Source organism: Microcebus murinus, chromosome 16 (genome assembly GCF_040939455.1).
Source record: "Microcebus murinus isolate Inina chromosome 16, M.murinus_Inina_mat1.0, whole genome shotgun sequence".
NCBI lineage: Eukaryota > Metazoa > Chordata > Mammalia > Primates > Cheirogaleidae > Microcebus > Microcebus murinus.
In genome coordinates, this window is record NC_134119.1 from 46,797,629 (window position 1) to 46,824,935 (window position 27,307).

A 27,307-nucleotide genomic window follows, 5' to 3' on the forward strand; every position below is an offset into this window, starting at 1 on the left:
GAAATGGTCAGTCTCAAGAGGCTGCATACCGTGTGCTTCCACTCCCATGTCATTCTGGAAAAGACAAAACTGTGACAACAGTTAAGACAGCAGTGGTTGCCAGGAGTTAAGGATGGGGGCAGGGTGAGACTATAAAAAGGTAAACTGAGGCCATTTTTTGGAGGTGATGGAACCTTTCTGATTGCAGTGGTGGTTCCATGAATCTATACATGCAACAAAATCCGTGAAACTCTGCACTGCAAACACACAAGAGTGAGGCGCGGATGGGCTGGCGAGATACAGTTAAGGTCTGTAGTTCAGTTAGAAGTGTTGCACCAATTTCGCTTTCTGGGATTTGATCATTGTACCAGGTTATGTAAGAGGAAGGCAAGGGTACATGGGAACTCTGTTCTATCTTTGCAGTTTCTACAGGAACTCTGTTCTATTTTTGAAATTTTTATGTAAGTCTAAAATTATTTCTAAGTGTGTATATATATACACACACACATAATATTTCAAAGTATATATATATATACATACACTTTGAAGTCATTTATACATATATATTGTATAAAGTCACATTTAATGAATTTTAATATTTTTTTCTATAGTCTTCAAGCCGTAACTAAAAATATAACTTAAATACATGGTTTTCTTTCAATAAAACAGAACATTTCAGAAAAGTAAAGAAAAAAAGTGATTCAGTGATTTTTTAAAATGGTTGATACCAACCCTTGGCCAGGCCCTTGATACATAACCGGAAGTTTACTGTGATTGGATTTAAAGGTGGGGGTGGGGGGGCTGTGTCAACAGTGAGGGAATCAGACAGATTGGGCAGGAGGTTTCTGGAGACATATGAACACAGGACTGTCCTTTTCTCATGCTTTGGGCAGTTGGCTCTTCCTGTTGCAGAGGTGGAAGAGGTAGATTCAAGGCTCTCAAGTTCACAAGGCTGGTGACTGTGGCCACAGTCTGGAGCTTTGAGACGGTGGAGGGGACATCGGTCTGGTCAGGTGGGAGACCCACGCTTCCCACTCTGGTGAAAGACAGACACGGTTCTCACTCAAGCCAAAGAAGCTTCTAGTGCCCTGGAGTGGAGGGCGGGGTGGTGCAGGATGTGAGCATACTTTGATTAAGTGTCCTGCTTCTTGTGTGAGATATAATAAACTAAACTTTTGATTCGAAATCAGACATTTCCTATTTAATGACCTAATATATAATTCACACCCTTTCATGTCCCTTCTGTGCTGTCGTTACCTACTCCAGAGTCACAAAGATATTCTGCTGCAGTAGAGATGGCCACTGGTCTCTTAATGGAAGGGACACAGTGGTGCCCATCTGTGCCCCTCCTGCAGCATCTGGAATAATTCCTGCACTTACGAGGGGCTCAGAAACCATTAGTTGGGTAGATGGATCCTGTGGAGAGATGGATGTCAGGCTCCTTCAAGCTTGCCCCTTGTTCCTGGGAGGGACGGACATTCTACCAGGCTCCTTCCCCTCCCAGCCCACATTGTCATCCTTGTCAGTCTGGAGTTTTCCCCATTGTTTTGCTGTGAGTTCCTTCCAGCTCTGAGCAGGGGGTGTGCTCAGCTTTCCAGGTTGGGCATCCTGTGAGTAGCACTGCTGTGGCACAGTGAGCCGTCCTCCGCCACATCTGCCCAGAGCCCTTTGCTACGTGGGCACCATTGGCAGTGGGCACTTTGTGGCCTGGTCCCTGGAGAAGGAGCCTCAGCCCACACAGGGTCCCCATCCTGGGAGGGGAGGCCAGAGCTGCCTGCGGCTTGTTTGGCTCAAACACACCTCTGTGAAGTGCTTGACGTGCCGTGTTCCTTTGGGCAGGTACGTGATACCAAACACCACTGAGCAGCTTCTCTGTGAAGACATGAAAGCAACAAAGGTGATGATGAAATGCCAAATTGCAGTGTTAAATGAATTATTCATGTAGCATATGAAAGTATATTCCATATTTTTTTCATTTTTTCCAGTAATGCTCACAGTATTTCCATTAAAGCACAATCGACAAGAGAAAAAATTGTACCCAATGCTTAATCCCCACTGGAAAAAAATTCAATTTAAAGTATAATTTTTCCGCTAAAATGGCACACTTGTGACTTTTTTTTCTTTACCTTTTATTCATTTATTTTTCTCTGGATAACAAGTAATTTTTTCTAGATAGATGGCAATTTTTTTCTTTCATATTAGGGAACAACCATGACTTCAGCAAATGTTTTTAGTCAGAACTGTTTTAAATTTATAAATGGACACTAATATTTTTTTTTATTTTTTTATTTATTTATTTATTTTTTTTGAGACAGAGTCTCGCTTTGTTGCCCAGGCTAGAGTGAGTGCCGTGGCGTCAGCCTAGCTCACAGCAACCTCAAACTCCTGGGCTCGAGTGATCCTTCTGCCTCAGCCTCCCGGGTAGCTGGGACTACAGGCATGCGCCACCATGCCCGGCTAATTTTTTATATATATATCAGTTGGCCAATTAATTTCTTTCTATTTATAGTAGAGACGGGGTCTCACTCTTGCTCAGGCTGGTTTTGAACTCCTGACCTTGAGCAACCCGCCCGCCTCGGCCTCCCAAGAGCTAGGATTACAGGCGTGAGCCACAGCGCCCGTCCTATTTTTTCTTTTTATTGTGAAATAATTTCAGACTTACAGAAAAGTTGCAAGAACTCCCATGTACCCTTTGCCCAGACCACCAATATTGAATATTTTGCCAAATGTGACTTTTTATTTTTTACATAATTTCAGACTTACGGAAACGTTGCAAGAACAGTACAGAGAATTCCTGGATATTTGTCTCCAGTTTCCCTCAGTCTTAAGAGTTTACTGTTCTTGCTTTATCATTCTCTCTACTGATACACATATTTTTTTCTAAGCTATTTGCAAGTAAGTTACAGGCAAGATGTTCCTTCTCCTAAATGAATCATGTGTTAATATATTTTCTGAAAGCAAGTTCAATTATAAAAGTAAGGAAATTAACATTGTAGTAGTAGTACTAATTAACACTACTATCATTTAATCTTGTAGCCCTTTTTCAGATTTTTCCAGTTCTTTCAATATGGTCCTTTACAGCAAAAGGAAAAGCAGTTCAGGTCCAGGATCCAGTTCAGGATCCCACGTTGCATTTTCTCGTCACACCTCTTTAGTCTTCTTTGATCTGGAGCACTCCCTTTGTCTTTGCTTGTGTGTTGTGACCTTGATGATTTTGCAGAGCACAGGCCAGTTATTTTATAGGCCATCTGTCAAATTGGGTTTGTGCGATGACTCCTTGTGATTGGATTCGGGTTACTGCATTTTTGACAGAAACCCCACAGAAGGGACTGTGTCCTTCCAATGCATTGCATCAGGAGACTCCTGTGTATTTGCTCCACCGCTGCTGGTGGCGACTCTGAGCACTTGTGGTGTCTGCCATGTTTCTCACTGGCCGAGTGACAATGTCGCTTGGTAATTAACCAGTATCTCGTAGGGAGGTACCGTGAGACTGTGTAAAAGTGCTGTTTTTCATTAGTCGTTCCCTACTAGTTTTAGCATTCATTGACAAATGTGTGACCCATAGTTCGTTCTATGTTTATTAGCTGACATTCCACCATGGGGAAGAATATACCCTTCTCCTGTGCTTAATTTTTACTCATTTTTCACTTTATTTCAGATTAGAACATTACTTCTTATTTGTTCAGAAGGTTATTGTCAGTATGTATCGTGCATTTGTTGTGATGTTGACCTTGTTCCAGTTTTGACAGCAAGAGCTCCTTCAAGTTGGCTTCTGTGTCCCTTGCACATAGTGCATCATTCTTTAATCATCTTTTATTATCCTTTCCTGGTACAACAAGCTGTTCTAGGTGCATCTTTTAAAAAGATTATTTTTAGTTATTATGGGTACATAACACTTGTGTATTTGTAAGGTGTATGTGATGCTTTGATACAGGCATATGATGTATACTAATCAAATCAGGGTAATTGGGGTATCCATCACCTCAAGTATTTATCATTTCTTTTTTTTAAATTTTATTTGAGCGTATTATGGGGATATAAATGTTAAGGTTACATATATTGCCCATGCCCCCCCAAGCGTGACAATCCCCCAAAGTTGCACATCTCACTCGCATATATCCATCCCCTCCTCCCCTCCCACCTGCCCGTCACCCGATAAATGTTATTCCTATATGTCCACTTGATCCATTAATACCAATTTGCTGGTGAGTACATGTCGTGCTTGTTTTTCCATTCTTCAGATACTTCAGTTAATAGAATGGGAAAATACAAGAAGGAAAATACAAGAAGCGCTATATCACCATGGTTTCTTAAAGCTTAGTAGTACTCCATGGTATACATATACGACATTTTATTAATCCACTCGTGTATTGATGGGCACTTGGGTTGTTTCCACAACTTTGCAATTGTGAATTGTGCTGCTATAAACATTCGAGTGCAGGTGTCTTTTTCATAAAGTGACTTTTGATCTTTTGGGTAGATGCCCAGTAATGGGATTGCTGGATCAAATGGTAGATCTACTTGTATTGCTTTAAGGTATCTCCATATTACTTTCCACAGAGGTTGAACTAGTTTGCAGTCCCTACTAGGAGTGTAGGAGTGTTCCTATCTCTCCGCATCCATGCCAACATTTATTGTTTGGGGACTTTTTGATAAGGGCCATTCTTACTGGAGATAAGTGATATCTCATTGCAGTTTTGATTTGCATTTTCCTGATGATTAGAGATGTTGGCATTTTTTTTATATGTTTGTTGGCCATTATTCTGTCTTCTTTTGAAAAATTTCTGTTCATGTCCTTTGCCCACTTTTTGATAGGGTTGTTTGATTTTTCCTTGCTGAATTTCCTGAGTTCTAAATAAATTCTAGTTATCAGCCCTTTATCAGATGTGTAGCTTGTGAAAATTTTCTCCCATTCTTTGGGTTGTCTGTCCACCTCCACTCCTTTAGTTATTTTAAAGTATACCATAACTTATTGTTGACCATAATCACTTTATTGTGATATCAAATACTGTTCACTCTATCTAACTATCTAACTATATTTTTGTACCCATTTACCATCCCCACTTTATCCCCCTTCCCAGCCTCTGGTAACCATCATTCTACTCTCTGTCTCCATGAGGTCAATGTGAGCAGGTGAGATTTGTCTTTCTATGCTTGGCTTATTTCACTTGACATAATGTTCTCCAGTTCTATCCATGTTGTTGCAAATGGCAGGATCTCATTCTCTTATGGCTGAATAATATTCCATTGTGTATATGTACCACAATTTCTTTATCCATCCATCTGTTGATGGACACGTAGGTACATTCTAAATCTTGGCTATTGTGAATAGTGCTGCAATAAACATGGGAGTACAGATATCTTTTCAATATACTGATTTCCCTTCTTTTGGATAGCAGTGGGATTGTTGGGTCATATGGTAGTTCTGTTTGAGGACCCTCCATACTGTTCTCCATAGTGTCTGTACTAATTTACATTCTCACCAACAGTGTAAGAGAGTTCCCCTTTCTCCACATCCTCACTAGCATTTATTATTCCCTGTCATTTTGATAAAAGCCGTTTTAACTGGGTTGAGATGATATCTCATTGTTTTTATTTGTATATCTCTGACTAATGATGTTGAACATTTTTTCATATACCTGTTGGCCATTTGTATGTCTTCTTTTGAGAAATGTCTGTTCAGATCTTTCTCCCATTTTTTAATCAGATTATTTGATTTTTTTTTTCATTTGAGCTGTTGAAGCTCCTTGTATATTCTAGTTATTAAGCCCTTGTCAGATGGGCAGTTTGCAAATATTTTTCCCATTCTATAGGTTGTCTCTTCAGTTTGTTGATTGTTTCCTTTGCTGTGCAGAAGCTTTGTAGCTTGCTGTGATCCCATTTGTCCAGTTTTGCTTTGGTTGCCTGTGCTTTGGGGGTGTTACTCAAGAAGTCCTTGCCCAGACCAATGTCGTGAAGCATTGCCCCATCAGTGTTTTCTTTTACTAGTTGCATAGTTTCAGGTCTTAGATTTAAGTCTTTAATCCATTTTGATTTGATTTTTGGATATGTCAAGATATAAAGGTCTGGTTTTATTCTTCTGCGTGTGGATATCCAGTTTTCCCAGCACCACTTACCCAAGAGACTATCCTTTCCCCACTGTATGTTCTTTGCACCTTTGTCAAAGATAAATTCACTATAGATGTATAGATTTATTTCTGCATTCTCTATTCTGTTCCATTGGTCTGTGTGTCTATTTTTATGCCAGCACCATGCTGTTTTGTTTCCAGATGCATCTTGTACATTGCCAGCCTCAGTCTTGAAAGCAGCCATTTCTCTAGAGCTCTGGTTCCTTTCCTTGGAGAATGGTCTTTAGAAAACAAGATCTGGGTGCTAGGTGTGCTCATTGCAGCTTCGGGGTCACAGTTTACAGGTGGGGAAATGTTTTCATGCTTAAATCTACATAAACATATCTATATAACAACACATGTATATACATGTATGCATTTGTATTTTCTGTCTATAGAAGTGGTACCCGTGTGTGTCAGTTCCAAACCAGTCCATGTTGCTATCTCTCCTTTAAGCAGCATTGCATTCTGTTGTGTGGATGGGTCACAGTTTATTTAACCACTCTCACTTCAGTGAATATTTAGGTTGCTTCCAATGTTTTGCAATTATCTGTAATGCTTCAGTGTATATGCACTTTTATATTTTTGGAGGTCAGTCTTCAGGATAAGTTACTAGAACAGAGACTGCAGAGGCCTTCTAAAAACCCTCATCTGTAATTTTGTCATATATTGACAAATTTGCCTTCTAAAAAGTCGTACCATTTACATTCCCATCAGCCTATTTCTCTGCAATCTCAGTAATAATATGGTTAATTTTTAACAACTTGATAGGTGAGAAATCATACCTTGGTGTAGTTTTTAGTTTCCTTTCTCTAAGAATAAGTGAGGTTGGGCATCATTTCCACCTGGACTCAGACGAGGCGAGCAGAGCACCTGGGACATGAAATTTCAGGAAGCGCTCAGGCTCCGGTGCCAGCTGTGCACCTGCCTGGTTCTGACTGAAACAGACCGTAACGAGGAAGCCGGGACTGTGAGTAGGTGTCCTCATTCCCGTTTTACCTTTAAGCCACCCCAAATCCATGGTTTTAAAACTGGCTTGGACTTTGCATCTGAAAACTGTAAAAATCACAGTGGGCTATGTGCTGAGTTCTTCAGGCAAATTTAACATAAACTGGAGTAACAAGATCTAAAAGGACATCCATCACCTGAGGCAATAACATCGCACATAGCTTTTTTTGTTCAAAGAATCACATGTGCAAATAATGCAGATTTTAAGCAGGAGTGCACATTTAGTAACTGGATCAACAGCTCATGGTAACTGGACAGTCAGTTGTGAAACCAGCCTCTCTGGGTTGGTCATAAAAGGCTGAGTCCCTATTTATTTCCCAGCCGCTTAGGTTGATGTGGAATACACTCTGGTTTTCTCAAGCAGTGAGAAGTGGTGGGTATAGCACTAGGCATGCCCCGGCTGCAGGCACCTCCCTGCTCCACCTGTGCCAGGCTCTCCTGCTCTCTGCAGCCCTTGTGTGTGCAGAGCTCACTCCCAACCCAGGGCCTTTGCACGTGCTGCTCTCTCTGCACACATCCCTTTACTGAGCAAGGTGCCACCAGACAGGAGTCTCAATTTCTTCACAAAACCTGAAGTCCAGTGTGCAACATGATTATATGCAAGCCACGAAAATAAAAACATATGAGTGAAAAAAAAAACAAACAGTATTGTCATCAACATACATACGTTGATTGTCTACCATGTCCTGGTTGCTTTGACCTGAATCACACAATGACCCTTACACCAAGTCTTAGAGAGCTTTGCCCAGTTCTGTCTTTGAAACATCAGTTGTGTCTATTCTTTGCACCGCTTATTTGGCAATGTGATGAGGTTTCTTATCCTGCCGGTGACCACGCTCCTCATGTCTCCGTCTTCTCATGCCCCCAAATGCTCCCCGAGGGTGATGCTCTTGTTCCACATAGGGTTGCCCTGAGTGAAGTGTTGGGGGTATCCAGCACCCCACTTTCTCCACAGGCTCGGCAGCAGGTGCCCCCATACTCCCGCAGGTATGAATTGCAGAAGCCCCCCAAGCCTGGCTTTGCCTACCTGAGGACTTTCTCTGAGGATCTGAAGTCTGCCCCGCAAAGGGTGGGAGACTCTCTGCCCCCAGGAAGGGCCCTCACCTGGTGACTGACGGGACGTGGTTTGCGTCAGTGGGATAACTCCCTGTGGTCCCCAGCAGGTGCAGGCTCCTGGTGCCCACAGGGGTACCTGACTCGGCAACACCTCCTTATTGGCCATGTTCCCTGCCCTTCCCCCCACTTCCCTACCATCTTTCCCGAGATCACCTGCCAAGGAAACGATTGCACCTGAGCCCTTTACTCAAGCTCTGCTTCTAGGGGAACCCAAACTAGGACAGGGCCCAGGGAGGCATTTGCTAAGTTGCCTTCCCAGGGCACTTGAGCACTTCCAGACCACAGGAAGAACTCAGCCTGAGAGATCAAGTTGTAGAGGGACCTTCTTATCCTAATCTAGCTGTTGCATTAAATACCGATAGCCAGTTTGAAAACAGGTATTTAAGTTAATGCAAGTATATTGAATAAGAGTCCTCTAATGCAGAGGTCCCCAACCTATGGTGAGTTGTACAATTATTTCATTATATATTACAATGTAATAATAATAGACATAAAGTGCACAATGAATGTAATGAGCTTGAATCATCTCAAAACCATCCCTGGGAGGAGGATGCTCTGTGGCTAGCTTGTGCTATGGCGCAGGCTTTGGAATTGGAAGAAAAGGTGCATGGCAGGTGGCAAGTGAGACATGCTCTTTGTTGTTGGGGGCATATAGCAGTGGTGAAAAAGCATGGTCGAGAACATGGCGAGAGAAATGGCTCTGAACAGGAGTGGCAACATGCCATGGGAAAGCGTGGTCACCTGGGTTAGGACATGACACCTTGGTTACGTGAGTGTCCTGACTCATGCCTCCCTGGAAGGCCGGCTAGCTATGGGGCTGGGCCAGAAAAAACACTGTGGTGGTCATCTTAGTTGGGCCTAAGAAACCTATTGCCTATACAAGTGCATTTCCTTTACAATCCCCCTCCATGGTCCATGGAAAAATTGTCTTCCATGAAAATGGTCCCTTGTGCCAAAAAGTACCTCCTGCAAAGTAACGATAGGTCTTATCACACCCACCTTCACAAACAAAGACAAAGCAGGAGTTACACACACAGGTGAATCTTTATGAATTTTGTTTCATTTGGCTCCTGTTTCTAGAAGATTACAGACTCCTAGGGCCACAACCATCCTTAGATGTTAATTAGATATTTGTCAGTGGAGAAATGCCTTTGCACTTTGCACAGGACAAACAGCCGTTTACCATTTATTGACAGTTGCCCTGTATGAATGGACCCCTGTCCCCAGAGCACTGTCGATAGGGCCAGGGAAGCCTTGGTTGTGCAGCCCCTGCCTCAGTCTCGTGCTTGTGGTGGGTTTGGAGTCTGAGAAAGGATGCAGCATGCAGCCCTGCAGGGGTTCTTCCACACAGTTGCCTTTCAGGAGCTATTGCCTACCCTAAAGGCCTGAATGCTTTTGAAAGGGAATTCAAATCTCCCACTAATCATGTCTACTGGGAATATGATCTTTATGGGGATATAGTAGGAACTACAACCTAAAGCACCCACCACAAAGGAGGAACACAAAATTTGAAGAAATAGAACAAGGAGCACTTTTCCCGGAGGTGATCCACAAAGGGGTGTGTGTTTAGTTTTTACTGTTCCACTTATGCACCCTGAACATTAGTTTATTCCCACAGACGCTGTTTACACATAACCTATTTCAAATATTTATCTCTTTCAAATATAAATCCCTTTCAAATCATCCACTCTGGCCCCAGAATGAATTTGGGAGCCTCCAGTAGAGAGAAGCAAGTGTTCATCACCAAGAGTTGCAGAACCATGTGTGCCTTATTTATAAGACATACCCCAAATTGTGGACGATGGGAACTTTATCTCACTGGTTCTAGGACTTTGAAAACATTTGCATTATGTTTTATTTCCCTTGTGAATTAACTTCATTTTTTCCTCTGTCTTTAGAAAAGTTTCATATTTTATGCACTTACTTGGATTATTATCTTCTAAAAATACCTCACTCCCTAAAGAATATAAAATGATTTAGGAATAGTGAACTAGATACTACCAAGAGGGGAAAAAAATGTTTACCTCTGAGTGATGCATCAACTTGCCCATCTTTAAACTTTACTATTTCTTTGTTTTAGCTGAGAGCCATTTATTTTATAAAAGATTGCCTTAGAACCCAACATGCAAAACAAGAAAAGGCTGAGCTGTTTGGGTTTGGGCAGGTTTGGGGACTTGGAGCTATTCAAACCCCTCCACCCCAAGCCCTAACAAGCACAATGGGAAGCCACCACTTTGACTGCAGCTGGGGATGTTCCTCTCATTCAATGACAATGGAGACCTGCATTGCCATGTGCTCTGTGATGTCCTCCAAGAAGCAAGAGGAGACCAACCAGTCAGACCAGACCCACCACTGATGTCCCAAGGGCATCTTTTCCCCATTTTCAGGAACATGGGTGGATAGATCCTTGCTACTAGAGCAAAATCAAACATGTTGCATTTAGAAATACACATTTATTATGAAATCTGGTGTTTTCGTTGGTTGAATTATCTGATTCATGAAGAGTTTGATTAACACAGAATAACTGAATCCCCAGATTTTAGGAATTGGAATAGAGAGTGAAATAAAGTTGACATTTTACATTAAATTTAAAGTAAATATAATGTAAATTTGTCAGATTTAATGTAAATTTGACATTATTGGAGTGAAATAAATTTGAAATTTTACCAACACTGCACCTGATTTCACCCTCCTGGGATGACGCAGAGCTCTAGTTTGGGCTGATGATTATTGCATGTTTCTGTTGTGCTTGTGTTGGGCTGATTCAGCGTGTCATGGGGCAGAGCTGACCTGCGTGTCCCCAGCGTCACACACCAGGAACAGGCTGGGGGACAAGCCAGGCCTGGCTCCATGGCTGCCTTGCTCTCTGCCTCGGCCACTCCTGAGCCGTGAACTCACCTGTCCCTCCCTGAGCACTGGGCACAAATGGGACGGCAGTGACAGACACGGACTTGGGATTCTTTATGGGATCTTCTTTACTCATGGGTGGAGAGTACCAATTGTCCCAGTGCCTAGAATACCCCACAACCCTACTACCTCCCCACCCCCCTCTCTCTTCTCTCTTCCCTTCCTAATTCTCTTCCGACAACCACCCTTCCCCACACCGGACAGATGTCCCTGGGGAATCTCAGATCCTTACTTCTTTTGGGAAAGCCATGGAGCTCCTCCCACCTTTCCCCATTCTCCACCTGACCCTCCAAATGTGACAGCATGCTCAGTAGACAGGCTCTTTAAAAGGACGCAGTTTCAATTTTAAAGTTAGGGGGGTTTTGTTGGGTTGCTTTTGCTTTTATCACACCAGTATGTGAAATAGCCTCTATCCACAAGAAAACTAACACCTAGTAGGAAAAACTAAAAGTATATGTACCCAAGATGGTTAGTTAATAATTTAGGGCAATGTATGTTCACCTACTAAAATACAGCTTGGTAATATTCTGTGTTACTGAGCCACCAGATCTCCACACAGCTGTGTGTCTGGAAGCCATGTGTGCATCACTCACAGTGGGTCGGCAGGAGACCTTGGTCATTGTCGTGCGATCTGATTTCCAGTAAAGGAGAGATTACTGGGCCTTACCTTAAGATGCTGAGGAGGTTTGCTGCAGGGAGGAAGGGAGAATGATTTGGTTCAGCACAGAAGGATCGGGTCTTCCACAGCCGGGCAGCCCACAGAAAACCCCCAGTGGACCCAAGTGGGCCCCTGGGGCTGCCCCACTGGTGCAGGTGTGGGGAGGTGGTGCAGGCACTTGCCCTGCAAGGTCTTCGTGGCTTAGAACCCAGACCTTGTCCTTGAGGCTCCCTAAGAGTTATATCCTTCCGGGGTAGTAGAAGGTCTTGCCTGGAGGCACCAAAGGCAGCCAGCTCCACTTCTACACTCCTGGGATGTGGACGCGGGGGTCTCACTCCATGCTGGCTGCCAAGAGCAGGGAACGTCAGTGTGCCTCCCACAGGCACAGGAGGCTGGAGCTGCAGCCACCCCTGCAGCCGCGCCAGGTGTTATCCTGGGTTCTGTTCCTCCACGGTTCTGGAGCCACACAAGAAAGACAGCCCTGTACCTACCTCCAAGTCATCATTCTCATCCTCGCTCAAACCCAGGCCCCTCCTGGTGTCTCACCTAGTGGACGGTGAAGGAGCCTGTCTCGGAGAGCACAGGGCAGCCTTTCAAGGGGCGCAGAGGGGAGCAGAGCTCAGGCAGCCGGTGCACTGTGGGCAATGATAAACCCAGATAAAGGTAAATGTGCTGGTGACCCGGTGTACTCAGCACACATTCTGGAGGCTCTGTTGCTCTAGTTAATTAGTGTTGTTCATGTCCATTAAGGCCACAGGTGAAGTGCCGTGCATTCATTCAACAAGTGTTCCTTGGGTTCTACTATGTGCCAGACACTGTTCTGGACACTTGGATGTGGCTGTGAACAAACCATGTCTGCCCTGGGGGTGCTGCCAGGAAGGGGGTCAGGCAGTAAACAAACCAGTTGCACCTGGGGTGCAGAGGCGAGGCCCCTGGCAGGCAAGAAATAGAGGTGTTGGAAGGCAGCGGCAGTCTTGTGGTGTGTAGGGATGACTGTCGAGAAGTGGCGTGGAGTGGGGAAGCTGCTCGCATGTGTATGTGTGGGAAGAGGCCCTGGCTGGGGGGACAGCAGCAGCAGACACGGGGCACGTCCAGCACACTGGAGGAACGGCAGAGAGCTCCCTGTGTGTGGGAGAGAGTGAGCCCAGATTCAGTGGGGTCAGAGCCCATGGGACAATGCAGACCAACAGGACTTTCTGAGATGATGGAAATGCTGTCCCATGTGATAGACACTAAGCACCGAGGCAGCTGCTAAGCACTTGGAATGTGGTGGTCACGACTGAAGGTCCAGTTGTTGGCTGTGTTTAATTTTAAGTAATGCAAGTTTACATAGCCCCAGGTGGCCAGTGGCGCAGTGCTCCTCAGCGCACATGGCCAGCAGGGAAGGCTCCTTTAGGACCACGTGTGAGATGCTCGCCGCCACGTCAGTGCGCAAAGAGAGGCCAGGGGTGAGGCAGCCCGAGGCCCAGAGCCTGCAGGCAGGACCCTGAGTGAGACCAAAGGATGCAGCTGAGCCCAGCTTGGCATCCCTAACGCAGGCACCCCCCACCTTGCTCACGGAGCTGCCTCTCGTGTCCAGCACGTGGAGTGCAAACACTTAGCGCCCAACACTGTGATTATTTTGTTCAAATATGCCAAGGAAGCAAAACCCGAGGGCACTGAGAGCCGGCTCTCTATGTGGAGGTGATGAAAATGGGATGAGAATAGGCAGGCACTCGGGGCAGTGGGTGGGCCAGCAGGGCACCCGCCGAAGACTCCCTCCTGCCTCTGCCCTCACTTCCTCCCAAGGGTCAGCTCAAAGGGCAGACCTCTGCAGGGGCTGCAGACGCCTTTGGAACGCTGTCAGCCTGCAGATGCACCAGTTAAATGACCCATAAGGAGGACCTTTAAAAACAGCTGCTGTGCGGGATTCGTCTTCCTTGGTGCTGGTGGTAGAGTGTTTTCTCCACGTGGTGTTGGTATTTAAGCCTCTTTCAGGCCAGCTCCTCTTCTGTCCCCCTGCTGCATGGCGGGGTGCCCACGGCCCCTGTGCCCACGGGGGAAGTGAATGAATAAGGAGCGCAAGGTTTCTGTCTGCCCTGTGATTTGTGTGAGTTTTGAAAATCTACTTCAATCACAACTGACTAATTATTTTGGTGCCACAGAGCCACAACTTTGTAATTTACAGAGTGTGATTCCTTTATGCTTCCGAATTAAGATATGTGAAGATTTGGGGGCGTGCCCTGAAACCTAACTCTTTACTTCTTGGGGACCGTGGTGCAATTCCGAAGCAGCTTCCAAAGACAGAAGTCAACGCTTTCAGCGTGGCTGATGGCTGGGGCAGCAGTGCACAGAGCGGTGACTGTCTGGTCCGAGAGAGGTCACTGCCGCTGGCCTCTCTGTCCCACCTTGAAACAGATCCACTGAGAAGAAAGTCATCAGAATGCTTGGGTGGGGGGAGGAGGAGGAGGAGGACCCCTCCTCCCTGGACTAGACCAAGTGGAGACGGGGGTTTGTGCACGGCGAGGTCATCTGTGTGCTGCACACGGCCTGGGCTTGGAAGGGGCAGTCAGCCACGCAGCAGCAATTCTGGAAGCCAGAGGCCGTGAACTGGGTGGCTTTGCGATTTGACAAGTGTTTTAACCCTCAGAGCCTCTTCTTGGTCCTTTGGAAAATGGAAATGACAATAAAAATAGTAATAACACCTATTTCCAGAGTTGCTGTGAGAATCCAGTGAGCTTAGTTATATAAAACTCTTTGTAAACAAACAAACAGAAAAAGAAACTAAAGACTAAAATATGCACAGGCAGATCTGTCGCTTGTGCGAGAGGCTATCCATCCTAATGTGACCAGCGTCGCTGGGCAGTGTCGCTGGGCAGCGTCGCTGGGTGGCTCCTGAAAGCCGAGGTCTGAGCCGAGGGCTGGGAGAGACACTGTCCCCCTGCCTAGGTCTCTGCCTCTCTGCGGGGTCTTTGGACACGGGTGGGTGTGTCACAGATGGGACCTCCCGAGCACCTTCTTCTGCAGCTCAGCAGTTCCAACATGAGTCCCCGGCACCCCTCAGCGGTCCTCAAACTATGGCCCTCGGGTCACATGTGGCCCGCTGAGGACATTTATCTGGCGCCCCCGGTGTTTTGCTGCCCCTGCCTGTCCTGCTTAGCAGCCGACTCATCCCAGGCCCACAGTGCGCATGTGTGGAATGTGCGCCGCACTCTCCAACGGCCCTCCAACTGTCCGAGGGACAGTGAACTGGACCCCTGTTTAAAAAGTTTGAGGACCCCTGCCCCAGAGTCACGTTTTCTCTGTGAGGCCCCTGAAGACTCAGCACCGCACATCCTTCCTGCAGATCCAGCGGCTGGGAAGGGCACGAGCACCTGGGTGGCCCGGCCCCGCCTCCCCCGTGAATTATGCATCCCTGCAGCCGCTGCGTTTTCCTTCCCTGATAGCCCTCATGACGATAATTCTCATTTCCCTTCACTGTTTGGGAGACAGGGTGCAGAGTAGCGAGAGTAGAAATTTCACACGTGTGGCTCTATGGACGGTGCCATGTGGCCCAGAAGCACAGAGGAGCCCCCACAGCAGCTGCAGTGACGTGGCAGGCGGTGCCAGGAGGGGAGACTCGGCAAGGGGCCCCGGCCGCTGCCCCGCAGGCCTGTCTGTGTGCATCGGGGGACAGAGCGTCCGGCTTCCACCCAGGGCCACCTGGAGAAAGCTCGCTTGCATTTGACTGAGCCATCCAAATGTGCCTGTTTCCCTTGGTCGCCAGACGAAAGCGGAGTCCTCCCAGGAGTGCCCCTCATCTGGCGGCAGCACCGCGGCCGTCTGTGCGATGATTAGAGGCGGGCTGGCAGTTTTGTGGGCATTTCATTAGCAAAGACAGGAAAGCCCGCTTCTGGGGGCTCCTCGGCGTGTTTGCGAACAGGAGCCTCTGGGGGTCTCAGCGCCGTGGCGAGGGGTGGGCAGGCTCACGGCCGTGCAGGTGTTGCCCCCGCAGGGTCCTCCCCACCTTTGTTGTCGTCAGGCACCTCAGGTGACCACCTTCTTCCAAAGCCACTCGGGGAGGTGGCCGGCCTCGCAGGAGCTGGTGTCCAACAGCCTCCTGTTGAACTGGCAGAGGGAATTGGGGAGCCGATGACCCTCTTTCCAGAAGGAAGGCACCATTTGTTTCTTGGGAAACCATATCTGGAGTAAGACCCCATCTTTGTATAATAAACTCGTACAGATAGAGTGGCCCCGGTTTGGGGACGAGCCAGCCTGTGTGTACCGCGTTTTGACGAGGAAAGACAGTCGCACTGGGAGCCCAGCACGTGGGATAGCCGGGAAGGAAACAAGCCCCCTCTGCACTCAGGCTCCCCGGGTGGGGGTGGGGTGGGGGTTGGGGGGGCTGTGAGGCCCCCGCCATTTGGTGTCCTGTCTCCTGGGCACCTGCGCCCTCTCCAGGAGGTTCCGGCGGTGGTTCTCACTGCGAGGTGAGTGCTGGAATCTTCTGAGCAGCTTTGTAAAAATTCCCGTGCTCAGTTCCCCAGCCCCCAACACACACCCCTCCTCTGTCAGAGTCCCAGGAGGTTCCCGGTCAGGCTGGGGACGATCCCCACCTTGTAACCGGACCACACGGCAGATGCACAGTCTCAAGGCGGCTTCTTACAAAGCAGTCGTTGGTTCATAGTCAAGGAAAGGAGAGAGGGGCATTCAGGGGACAGTGTTCTCCCGTCCACGCCAGCCCTGCCTTGTCCTGTAAACCAGTGGGGAGTGTCGGATAAAAAGTAAAGTCCATGTGGGGTACCTACACCTTCTGAAAGCCCCAGTCCCTCCTGGCTAGATCACACCTGTATTCCCAACATCCGGGCATGGAGCGCCCACAGATCTTAAAAACAATTGGTTTCTATAGGATTTTATCTGCCGTTGAGTGACCCAAGAGCCCCGTACATAGGATATTTTTTCTTCTTGTCCTTGGTAAGGGTTTCCTTGAGGAAATCCTTTTTGTGAGGCTGTACACTTGCAGCGGTGACAATGACACTCACGGTGTCAGCCACTGCAGCTGCCGTCCCGGAGGGCCTGCTCCAGCCGGGTGCCATCCCCCTGTCCCGGGCATCCCGAGAATGACTCCACAGTAATCATTTCTCCTCTCCCGCCCTGCCCGTGTCCCTCCTGCAGAGCGACTACTCCAGCGACACTGAGAGTGAGGACAACTTCCTCATGATGCCGCCACGGGACCACCTGGGCCTCAGCGTCTTCTCCATGCTTTGCTGCTTCTGGCCCTTGGGCATCGCGGCCTTCTACCTGTCCCACGAGGTAAGGCCCTGCCGGGCGGCGGCACACACACGTGGTGGTGTTGCAGGCACGGCAGGCCCAGGAGGTGGAGAGCCGGGGAGGCCTGTTCAGCTCCTGCTGGGGGTGGGCGTCCACACGTGAGTGTTTGGAGGACAGGTCAGGAGGACTCGGGTGCCCTGAGGATCCAGGTGGGGCCTGGCAGGCTGCCTCGTCTCAGACGTGGCTCTGTCCTCGCAGAGGCAAGACTGAGTTCAGCTGTGACAGGAGCAGGCGTCCACTCGGTGGAAGGCAGGGGACCGTCACTCAGGCCCTGGGGGCAGACCAGCCGGGCCAACCCGTGCTGGGGAGCACTGTGCCCGGGTGGAGAACATGGAACTTGCTGAGAGAGGAGGAGCCTGGCTAAAGGCTAATTCCTAAAAAACAAATTCGAGTTCTGCCCCGGTCGGTGTGCAGCCGTTCCAGATGCATGCCCTGCTCCTGGGGATGGCACGTCTCAGTGGTGCCACCGTGCCCGCCCTCCCCACTGTGGGGCTTCTGGAGGTTTTGAATCCCAGCTTTTTTTCACTACAAAGCATGCTGTTTGTTGGTCCCTCATGGAACCCAGGTTTTGAAAAGATTTTGGAGATTTTTCTCTAGCAAACGAAGAGTATTCGTTGAGAAATCTGCTCTATTCCTATGATTATTAATCAAAGACAGACATTTATACTTGCTAGATAAAAAGCCTGAGCTTACAGGGCGAGTGTGGCACCCAAGGGGTGTTCTCAGGCAAGCTGAAAACCCTTTGGGACATGTGGGGTTCCCCCCACCCAGCTTCTGGGGTTCTGAGACTGAGCTGCAAACAGTGGACCCCAGCAGGTCTTTGTCTGAAATAGTTTCCCGGTGTCCGTGTTGAGTGTGTGTGCCGGGCTGGTGGGAGGAGAGTCCGCCCTGCCCTGTGTGCTTTTCTGCTTCTCACCTGCTCATCTTGAGAGACAACTGCCCCCTTCCTGGCAGTCCCAGGAGGAGCAGCGTTGAGTGACGGGTGGGCTGTGGCCCCCCCAAGGGCAAGTGCTTCTCAGCAGGGACACAAGAGGCCAAGAAGCCCTTGCAGGTGAGGGCAGTAGAGGGGCAGGTGGGACCCTGCTCTGCCAGGCACTGTGGTCCTGGGACAGAGATGATGGAGACACACCCTCCAATGAACACCCTCCACAAGCAGCTGTTCTGGGCCCAACTTCGGCCTCCAAGGTCTGTGTGAGCTTCTCTTTTGTGAGGTTGTCTCATGAATGCCACAGACCCCTTTCCCTGGTGGCACGAGCACCGGGTGGACAGCCAGCACCCCCAGTCTGTCTGGGGCTGGCAGGGCCTGGGGCTGTAGGCTGCAGGCAGGGCTGGGGGAACCAAGGCTGTGGAGGCTGCGTGTGCTGTGGACTGGGACACGCAGGGATCCGGAGAGGAGGGTGTGGCTGGCCGCCCGCCGTGGCCAGAGCCCGGCCACCCACGTGAACCGCACTCCAGTGCTGCAAACAGGCCAGCGCGGTCAGCTCGGAAAAGGAGGTCAGACCACAGAGCAGAGAGCCGGGTCCTCCCTCCTGCACCCCAGCCCCGAGTCCTCTCTGGGTAGAGAAGGATGGGGCGACCTCGCCTTCCTGGGGCCCGGCTGCTGAGATAAGCTCCTCCCTCCCTGGCAGGGGGGCGCCTTCAACGCTGGAGCTGCATTTTGAATTTTAGAGCAGGACTGATACTTTTATCTTGGATCCCGCGGGAAGAGGTGCTGCCTGTTCACAGAGACGAGAGTGTGCGTCCTGTGGACGCGCCGGCAGGGTACAGGGTGGTGGGGGAGCCCGGGAAAAGCGGCGGGGCCGAGGGGAGAGGCTGCCTGTCCCCTGTCAGCAACACGCCGAGGACACACGTCATGTCCAAAAGACTGTAATTATAACAGAAATCAAGGCTACAGTCGCAGGGACTGGCATTTAGAGTCTCTTTCTCAGAAAGTAGTTTTATCCTATCACAGTAAGAGCAGCCTCTTAGACTTGGGCCTGATGGCTCATAACGTTTACTACCTTAGATGGTAAAGGGCATTTTTATTGTCTGTTTAGCAGCAAATGTGAAACACAATTTCTGTAGAGGCTTCTGATCACACCTATTGGAGCTGCAGCTCAGACGTTTTTCGTGGAGTGTGGGGACTGTCTTTACTGCTGTCCTAAGAGAGGGGCTCCCCGGGGCCACGGCCTGTCGTTTCCCTTTTCCTTGTGCCTTGAGAATAGATTTGAGTGGGGCCGTGGCAGAGAAGAGGTGCTGACATTTTTATAAAAGTATCCATGGAGAGGAGTCCCTCTCCCGGTGCGAGCTCACATGCCCAGGCAGCCCCCTCTGCAGCCTGCGGCGGTGGCACTGCCGGGCCCTGCGGCAGATCCGGGAGACGCACAGCCCTGCACACTGCACCTGGGCGGTCACGGGCCGCCGTGCTTTCTGTCCCCAGCCCGCACTGCACACGCTCCCCAGCAGGCCACTGGAGCAGACAAAATGGAACAGACACACTCTGATCCTCACGCTTAATTAAATTGGTGCTTTCCTAGGCGAGGCAGCTGTGAGTCCACCCGGGGCTGGAGAGGGGAGAGGCTGGGAGCCGGCTCTGGGGACTGCAGGCCATGGCTGGGCCTCAGTGCCCGCGGCGTTGGCGTGGGAGCTGGCGCAACAGGGCGAGGAGCGCGCTGAGGCTCTCCAGGCCCCCAGCGCCATTCACAAGGGCGTCTCTGACACAGAAGTGTGACTTTTGGGTTTCTTCCTTTTATCATAGATCACGTGACGCAGTATGTTCACCGACAGTTAGGCTGTGTCTGCTCACTGTCAAAATAGCACCTCAGTTCAGGCCAAGAAACATGCAAGGCCATTCCAGAAAAACCCAACAAAACATCCCATGGGGGAGCGGTTACACGGGACAGCAGTGGAAACAATGACATTCCCGGGGTTATGAACCCCACGCATGTTTGTTCTGTCCTCTTCTAGCCAGGTCCGGTTCAGCAGGCAGCTCCCCTGTGCCTCAGTTTCCTGACCCACAGGATGGTGTTAAAATGATTCCCGGGGGTGGGATCCTGAGGCTTTGGGACTCGGGGCAGGTAGAAGTCCCCAGGAGATTCCTGGCAAGGAGCGGTGCTGGCCGAGCACCGCGGGAAACCTGAGTGGTCCGTCCAGAGGCAAATGGACCCCTGGAGGGAGACTGCCGTGCTTTTTTGCTTTTTCCAATAGAGCTCACTAATCCTAAAAAGGTACTCCTTAAGTGGTAGTGACAGCGGTAACAAAAGTGTTAGTAAGGTGGGTAACATTTGCGGGGCACTTCCCCCGCGCATCCGAGCTGTGCACCCTGGCGTCTGGGGCGTGGTCCTGAACCAGCAGTGCTGTCATCCCTGCACGCTTGCTCGAAACGCACATTTTCTGGCTCCACTGCAGACCTGCTGACTCAGAGTCTCTGGGGAGGGACCCAGGAATCTGCATTTTAGGGAGCCCTCCCGCTGGTTCTGAGTGTGAGCAATGCTGTTGCACACACATGACCTCGTAAGAACTCGGGCAGGGGTGCTGAAACTGGGCTCTGTGTGGCTGAGGGATGTGCCTGGAGCCACGCTGGTTAGCAGCAGGTCCGCTCGCCAGCGCCCTCTCTGGGCAGGCAGCTGGGTTGGCCCTGAGCCAGGAAGAAGGACGCAGGGTGGGGGCAGACGAGTGTAGCTCGGTGTCCACAGCTTCACTGTGCCCCAGCCACGTTAACTGTTTGACCCAGCGCCCAGTGCAAGCACGTTTTGTAAACCAGTTTACAGAGACGCGGGCGTGGGCGTGTGCAACTTTGGTGGCGCGGCTGCACCTGGGAGCCGGTACTTCTGAAGGGTGCCAAGGCTAGAAACAAATCCCTTACTCTGCCAAGTGACTGCTGCAAGCTAGTTGATGTGCACGCTTTATCTTATTTAATCTTTGCCATGAGTCTGGAAGGTGGAAAATTATTATCTCCGTTTCATAGATTAAGAAAATCGAAGTTTCAAGGGATTAAGTGATTTAAATCACAGAGGTAGCAAGTCTAGGTATACCAGACAAACACTAATATTTCTGGCCCTTAAAATCAAATTTTCTGCAATACAACTTTGACTTTTATCTGTTTGTAAACAGAAGCACAGTCCTTGCTTCTAATCCACTGCTCCCACCCCTGGGAGAGCTTGAAGAGCGTGGTCGTGGAGGAAGGGAAGCCCATCCTGAACACGGATGTGACTTTGCCCTCCCACCCTTCACTGGATCCATGTGACAGGTGGCAGCTGCACACAGAAGTGGGAGCCCGGCCCGAGGGGGCCTTGGACCTGCACCTGCACTGGGCAGGCCTGAGGTCACATGTGCTGAGTCTGCCGGCAGAAGTCTTTGCATTCAAGCATTTTTTATGTCTTGATCTAATTTCATTTCATAAAATGTTTCTTGCCTTTACTAACTGCAACATTATAGCAATAATTAAATGAGAAAAGAGTATTAAGAACCAGATTATGAATTTTATGAATAGTACCAGCAAAGGGAATTGGGCAAATTAGGGAGAAAAAATGGAATCTCTTTATGGTACTGAAAGTCTAGAAGAACAAGAGTCCAGCCTAGCTGATAGCAGTGCTCTTCGGAATCCATTTATTTACCCACCGTTTATCGAATACTGCCCCTGCACCAGGCCCTGCTCTGGGGGAGGGAGGCAGCAGTGAACAAAAGGGATAAAATCCCTCTTCACAGAGCTGATGTTCTAGTGCGGAGAGGCAGGTAATAAACAAAGGAAAATGGTAGAATGTCCAATAGCCAGAAGTATAAAGGAGAGAAATGAAGTTGGAAATGGATATACTAGTGCAGAGCTGGGACGAGGCATTTTCAGTAGGGTGATCATGGGAGGGCCAGCCGAGAGGAGAGCTTTTCCTGATAAGACCCCATGCCCAGCCCGGGATCCCTGGAGGAAGAGCTGCCAGCAGCAGGGCAGGCAGTGCAAAGGCCCCGAGCTGGGAGCACACCTGGGGCTGGCATGAGGCCGTGTGGCTGAGGCAGGTGACCGCTGGGTGTGGGGTAGGGAAGGGTGGAGGCACCAAGGCAGGGGCGGGCAGGGCAGACCCTGTGGGACCCTTCAGGCTGTAACAGTGGGCTGGGCTTTCACTTGGGAGTTTGAGCAGAGGGGAAGCACCCCGCCGCTGGCCGTCTGGGGGGCCTGTAGGGGCAGGGCAGAGGCAAGACAGTGCCTTGGAGGCTGCTGTGGTCATCCAGGAGGGACTGCGGCCATCTGGGCTGCAGGCACGGCTGGGAGTTTAACAGGAATCAGGAGACGTGGGACATCTTTTGGGAGAGTGACCAGGTTTCGGCAGTGGTGTGAGAGGACGAGAGGAGGGAATGCGGCACGGGAAGAGGGGTTTCCAGTGCCAGGAGTGCACTGGCAGCAGGAGCCTCCATCGGCTCCGAGTGGCCCCTCCGGCTGGGCAGGAGCTGGGAGTGCGTGTGTGGGGCTCGGAGAGGCCTGGCCATAGGTAGGAGCGTAAGGTGAGAGCTGGGCGTTAGCCACCAACGGGCGTGAGGGCCAGTGGGAGCACTGGGGAGTGGCTGGGGGGTGCACAGGAGGCGACAGCCCTGGGCAGGCCCCAGGGAGGAGCTGCACCACTGGGCACTGGGAGGCCACACCGAGAGGGGCCTGGAGGGATGTGGGGTGCTGGGCTGTTCCCTTTCTGAGCTGGCTGCTGGCTGCACACGCGTGGAAACTCACTGAGCTCCACACTTATGAACTTCGACTAAAATGTTTAAAAACATATGGGAAGAGAGTAGTTGGATATGGTACATCTAGTTATCTCTTTTGAGGAGTTTTGCTGTAAACAGAGAAATGGAGTAGTATTCAATGAGGTGATGATGTCAAGAGCATTTGGTTTTGGTATTTTTTTTAAAGTGGGAAAAATGACAGCACGTTTGTATGTGATAAAAATGACCCAACAGAGAGTGAAAAATTCACGTTGTGAAATACAAAGGAAAGGGAAGTTGAGAGGGAAATTGGGGAGCAATTAAAAGCTCCCCCCGGCCCCTGTGCAAGGAGCATGTTGTACATGCACTTGGCCTCACTCACTTCTTGCAGCAGGTGCAGATCAGGGAGGAGGCCCAGAGAGGTCACTTAGCCTGTCCCAGGTCGTGCTCCTGGGGCAGAGCCGGGATCCCATCCCCCAGCGTCACCGCCCACCCCTGGACTGGCACTCAGTGATTACTCAGTGACTAAGTCCACCAGGTAGTGTCAAGTGTTAGAAGAAAACATTGACTTGTTATAGACGTCACAGATCCCCATCTAGGGAAGAACTACTTAAGTCTCAAGTCCTTTGCCCAGGCTTCCAGTGAAATAACGGCCCTGATTGTAGCTTCCAGGGATGTGTCTGTCCTTCCCCATCAGACTCCATTAAAACTGGATCATATTAAATTGTGGGAGAGAGCCAGGCACTCCTGGTAATGACGTCTACCCAAGGTACTTATCGTTTCTCCTGAACGTGACGTTCTCCAGCATGCACAGGCTGTCCCTTACTCTCTCTGAGTAAGAGGCTCTGCAAATTCTCAGAGGTGGAGGGAAACAGTTACAGAATCTGGGTGTGAAAACCTGTCACTCAGGTAAGCCCTGGTAGAACACAAGTGAGATCATCGTTGTTCCAAAGGGAATTAAATAATTTCCTTTCTCAGCCTTTACTCTGGATGTTAATTCTAAGTCTATGGCTTGTGTGCAGGATTCTTGTCAGTAGTTTCAGCCCATTTCCCAGAAGGAACCCAAACTTTCCTGTAACCACCGTCAAGACATCGCTCAGAGAGAAGGGAGACCTGGACTCCTCCTGGAGGACCAGCGATGCCCCGTGTTGCCACCTGCCACCCAGTGATGCCTGGAGCCCCCATGCCATCAGTGAGCCAGTCCACAGGGCTGTCAAAATTGGGATTGGCATGCTATCTTTCAGGTTTTTAATATGGAGAGAACAATCTGATTTGTCCTTGGTACAAGGATAAAACACGAAGCTGGTAAGATAACTTACAAATAGTTAGGAAATAGCAGGAAATCGCTCCAGACTTTGCCTCATTGCCTGGACTTCTGACCTCCTGCAGCTGGGAAACCTCAGAATTTTTTATATTTCTATGTGTTTGTTTTGCCAAGAGCTCCTTTGAGAGATAATTAAATGAGAAACCTCCCAACTTTTTCTGGGCTCCCCTCAGGGGTGTTTTGCCTACATGTGGTTTCTCAACTTCACTCACCTGGATCGCTCCCCCCCACCCCCCACCCCACGTCCAGAATAGCTCAGCGGTCAGTCCGGACATGCGAGTTCTGGGTCTTCTGTCTCCTCCCAGCCCCTTACAGATAATTCTACAGCCATAGGCTGGACACCTGCCATGTCCATGTTTAGTCTCAGCAGACTCAACAGATGCCACTGGTCACAAAGCACCTTCGTTGCACAGGGGTTTGCGGACGGCACAGGTGGGGAAGGGGTGCACACCCTTGCTGCTGGGGTGCAGAGAGCCTCAGGGTGCCATGGGTGCATGCAGGGCGCGGGTGTACCGAAGGCCATCTGCCCCTTCTCCCTGAATTTCCTCCTGCTCCCTTCCTTCACCACGTCACTCTCCCCTGTCCTCTTCCAGAACACGTTGGGAGGAGCACCCTGACCACCCCCCGGGAGACAAATGGCAGATGCCCACCATGCATTTGTCTGCACAGGAAAGTGCAACTTGGGAGGGAAGAAATAGTGTGGAAGAGATTCTGGCATCACGCTGTAGAAAGGGCTGCGTGTGCTTTTCCTTGTTCCTGCTTCCCAGGGTGGGGGGCTGCCTCATTCTGTTGTATGTCTGTTGCCCAAAGAGCTACGATTATTAAAGAGCACAGCATTTCTCTCCAAATACCCACTTTAGCCTGAGTCTGGAGGAGATGCTGAGGCTGGGAGGAGGCTGCACTTACGCAGTCACCGAGTGAGTCCTTGGTGGGTCAGGGCTGAGACTAAGACTTTTCCCGGGGGCTCTGAGAGATCCCCACCGGGACAGCGGTGTGATACACTCAGTGTGCTGAGCCTTGTGCGGGAAAGACGTACGGGCCTCCCCACCCCACCGGGCTCCCTGGATCACAGAGCCTGCAGCGGGGCTGGAGTGCGAAGGCCTTATTTTGAGGTGCAATCCCAGACCAACAAAAGTGCGGGGAAATGGAAGGAGGGAAGGAAGAAAGCAGTAGTGGATGCCACACAGGCTGCTGGCCGCTGACGGCCTCTCTGGACAGGCTTTCCTGAAACAGCAGGGTGGGGACTGGAGGGTGAAGTGGTAGCCCAGCTGCCAGTGCCCCATTGTCAAGTTTGCCCCACCAGGAATTAACTCCTCTCCACTTCCAAGTTGCAGCACCTACTTCCTCCTGAGCCAAGGTGCAGGCCCGAAGCCAGGACTCCCGGTAGTGCAGTGTCGTGGCCTGCCAGGAGCTGGTGGTTGGAGAGGCTGGGGCAGAGCAGGCAGCCATGAGCTGGGGAGATGGCGAGGCCAGGGGACTCTGCAGCACAGGGACGAGTCTGACATTTCTCCCCCAAAGCGAAGGTGCCAACCAAGCAGGGGCAGCCCTGCAAGCCCTTGAGAGCCCCAGTGCCCTCGTCTGGAAGCGTGGTGACTGCCCCTCCTCCCAGGACTTGGGAAGGTTAAAACCACAGCATGAAGACATGTCCTGGTCTGGACCAGACCTTATGTCAGATACCACTTCGGGTTCTGTAATAGGCTGACAGCAAGCCCTTGTTCCGAATGCAGCCTGTGTTGGCCACATTGGAGCCCACGTTGGAGAGGGTGATGCTCAGGAGACAGCCCTGTTTTGAGGGCGGCAGGGTTCTCGTGGCGTGGGCAGCAAGCCCGCCCTGGCCCTGGCTCCTGCGGAGGGGCCCTGCCAAGCCCAGGGCTGCTGCAGCACCCGGGCGCGGGGTGAAAGGCTCACCTTCACACGTCCGTGAAGCAAGAATGGCAGTAATGGTGTTGCTCTGAATACAGACTCAGCAAGGTGCAAAGTGCTTTATATGCACAATTGCACCTAATTCCCACAGCAGCCCCGTGAAATTGGTACTGGTATTATCACCATTGCACACATGATAAATTTTACAAATTACAATCCAGGTCTGTACAAATCAGGGTCTGTGCTGTTTTGAAATCCTTCAGATACACCCAGGGCCACTGTTTCAGAACAAGTTTAAAGTGGGTTTTATTTCATCCTCAGGCCAGCAAGGTTGTTTAACTTATCCAGGAACACACAGTGGGTTAGCTGCTCTGCAGGACTGGGGCCCGCAGGGGGTGAAGTCGTACGGAAACCCAGAGGCACCGAGAGATGCCTTCTATGAGTGCTCACGTTTGGTTCATAGATATTCTATACCATCTCATCTGCGGTCACATTTTCTTCTCAGTTTACTGTTTGGTTCAGGTTTGCTACTTTTCCCAGGGAAACATTATTTTTCATTAATTATTCATTACTTATTCCCCATTTATGCTTCCAACAAAGGGTCACTTTTGTTGCTTCAAAAATTATACTACAGTAAGTATTTGTAGGAAGAATTAGTCATATGATTTCCTTTATGTGTCTTCATTTTAAAATGTTGACCTTTCCAGGTATGAGGTATGTTATTTTATGTTCTTGAAATGCGAAGAAAGGAAAAGGGACTGGAAGAAAATCACCCCAGCTAGAGGCCAGGAGTGGTTTTCTCCTCCCTTCTGCATGGGTCTCTGTGTTTATTTGATTATTTTAACACCATTAATGTGAACAGGATTGTCAGACCTTTTCTAGTTTGAAAATGATACTCAGAACAGTATGCAAATGCAATACTAATTTAGCAAATTATTTTAAAGCAAGCAGCCAAGTAACTATCATCCAGGTCAAGAATACCCCTGGGTCCCCAGGGCGGAAGGACACCCTCCTTCTTGCTCTCCTTCCCCTTATCCTGTAACCCCTGTCACCACTGCCACCACCTCAGCCATGACCTCTACTGGACTCACTTCCTTGCATGTCTTTATTCTCTTACCACTGAAGTTTGCTTCCCTAAACCTTCAGGTCTTTATCTTTACTGCACTTGCAGAAGCCACGCTGAGTGTGAACAGCGGCATCCTTATCTTGTCTCCTGTCTCTAAGGGGACATTCCCAACATTTCACCAAGTAGGATCTTTCAAAACCTTATTTTAAATCATGATTAGACGCTGGATTTATAAAAAGCATTTTGTGCAAAGGAAAAAAATTACATGAGTGTTTTCCTTTAATCTACTAATGTGATCCAGTGCATTGACAGATTGGAAAATGTTAAAT

General features: G+C 49.6%; 1 protein-coding gene across 2 annotated transcripts in view; it reads left to right on the forward strand.

The window, feature by feature from the left end:
* Positions 1-27,307, forward strand: part of SYNDIG1 (synapse differentiation inducing 1) — a 164,915-nt gene that overhangs the window by 84,639 nt on the left and 52,969 nt on the right. For both annotated transcript variants that reach the window (XM_012745532.2, XM_012745534.2), the window contains exon 3: positions 16,909-17,046. In XM_012745532.2, coding sequence (XP_012600986.1) covers positions 16,909-17,046 — 138 coding nt within the window. The remainder of the gene's footprint in view (positions 1-16,908; positions 17,047-27,307) is intronic.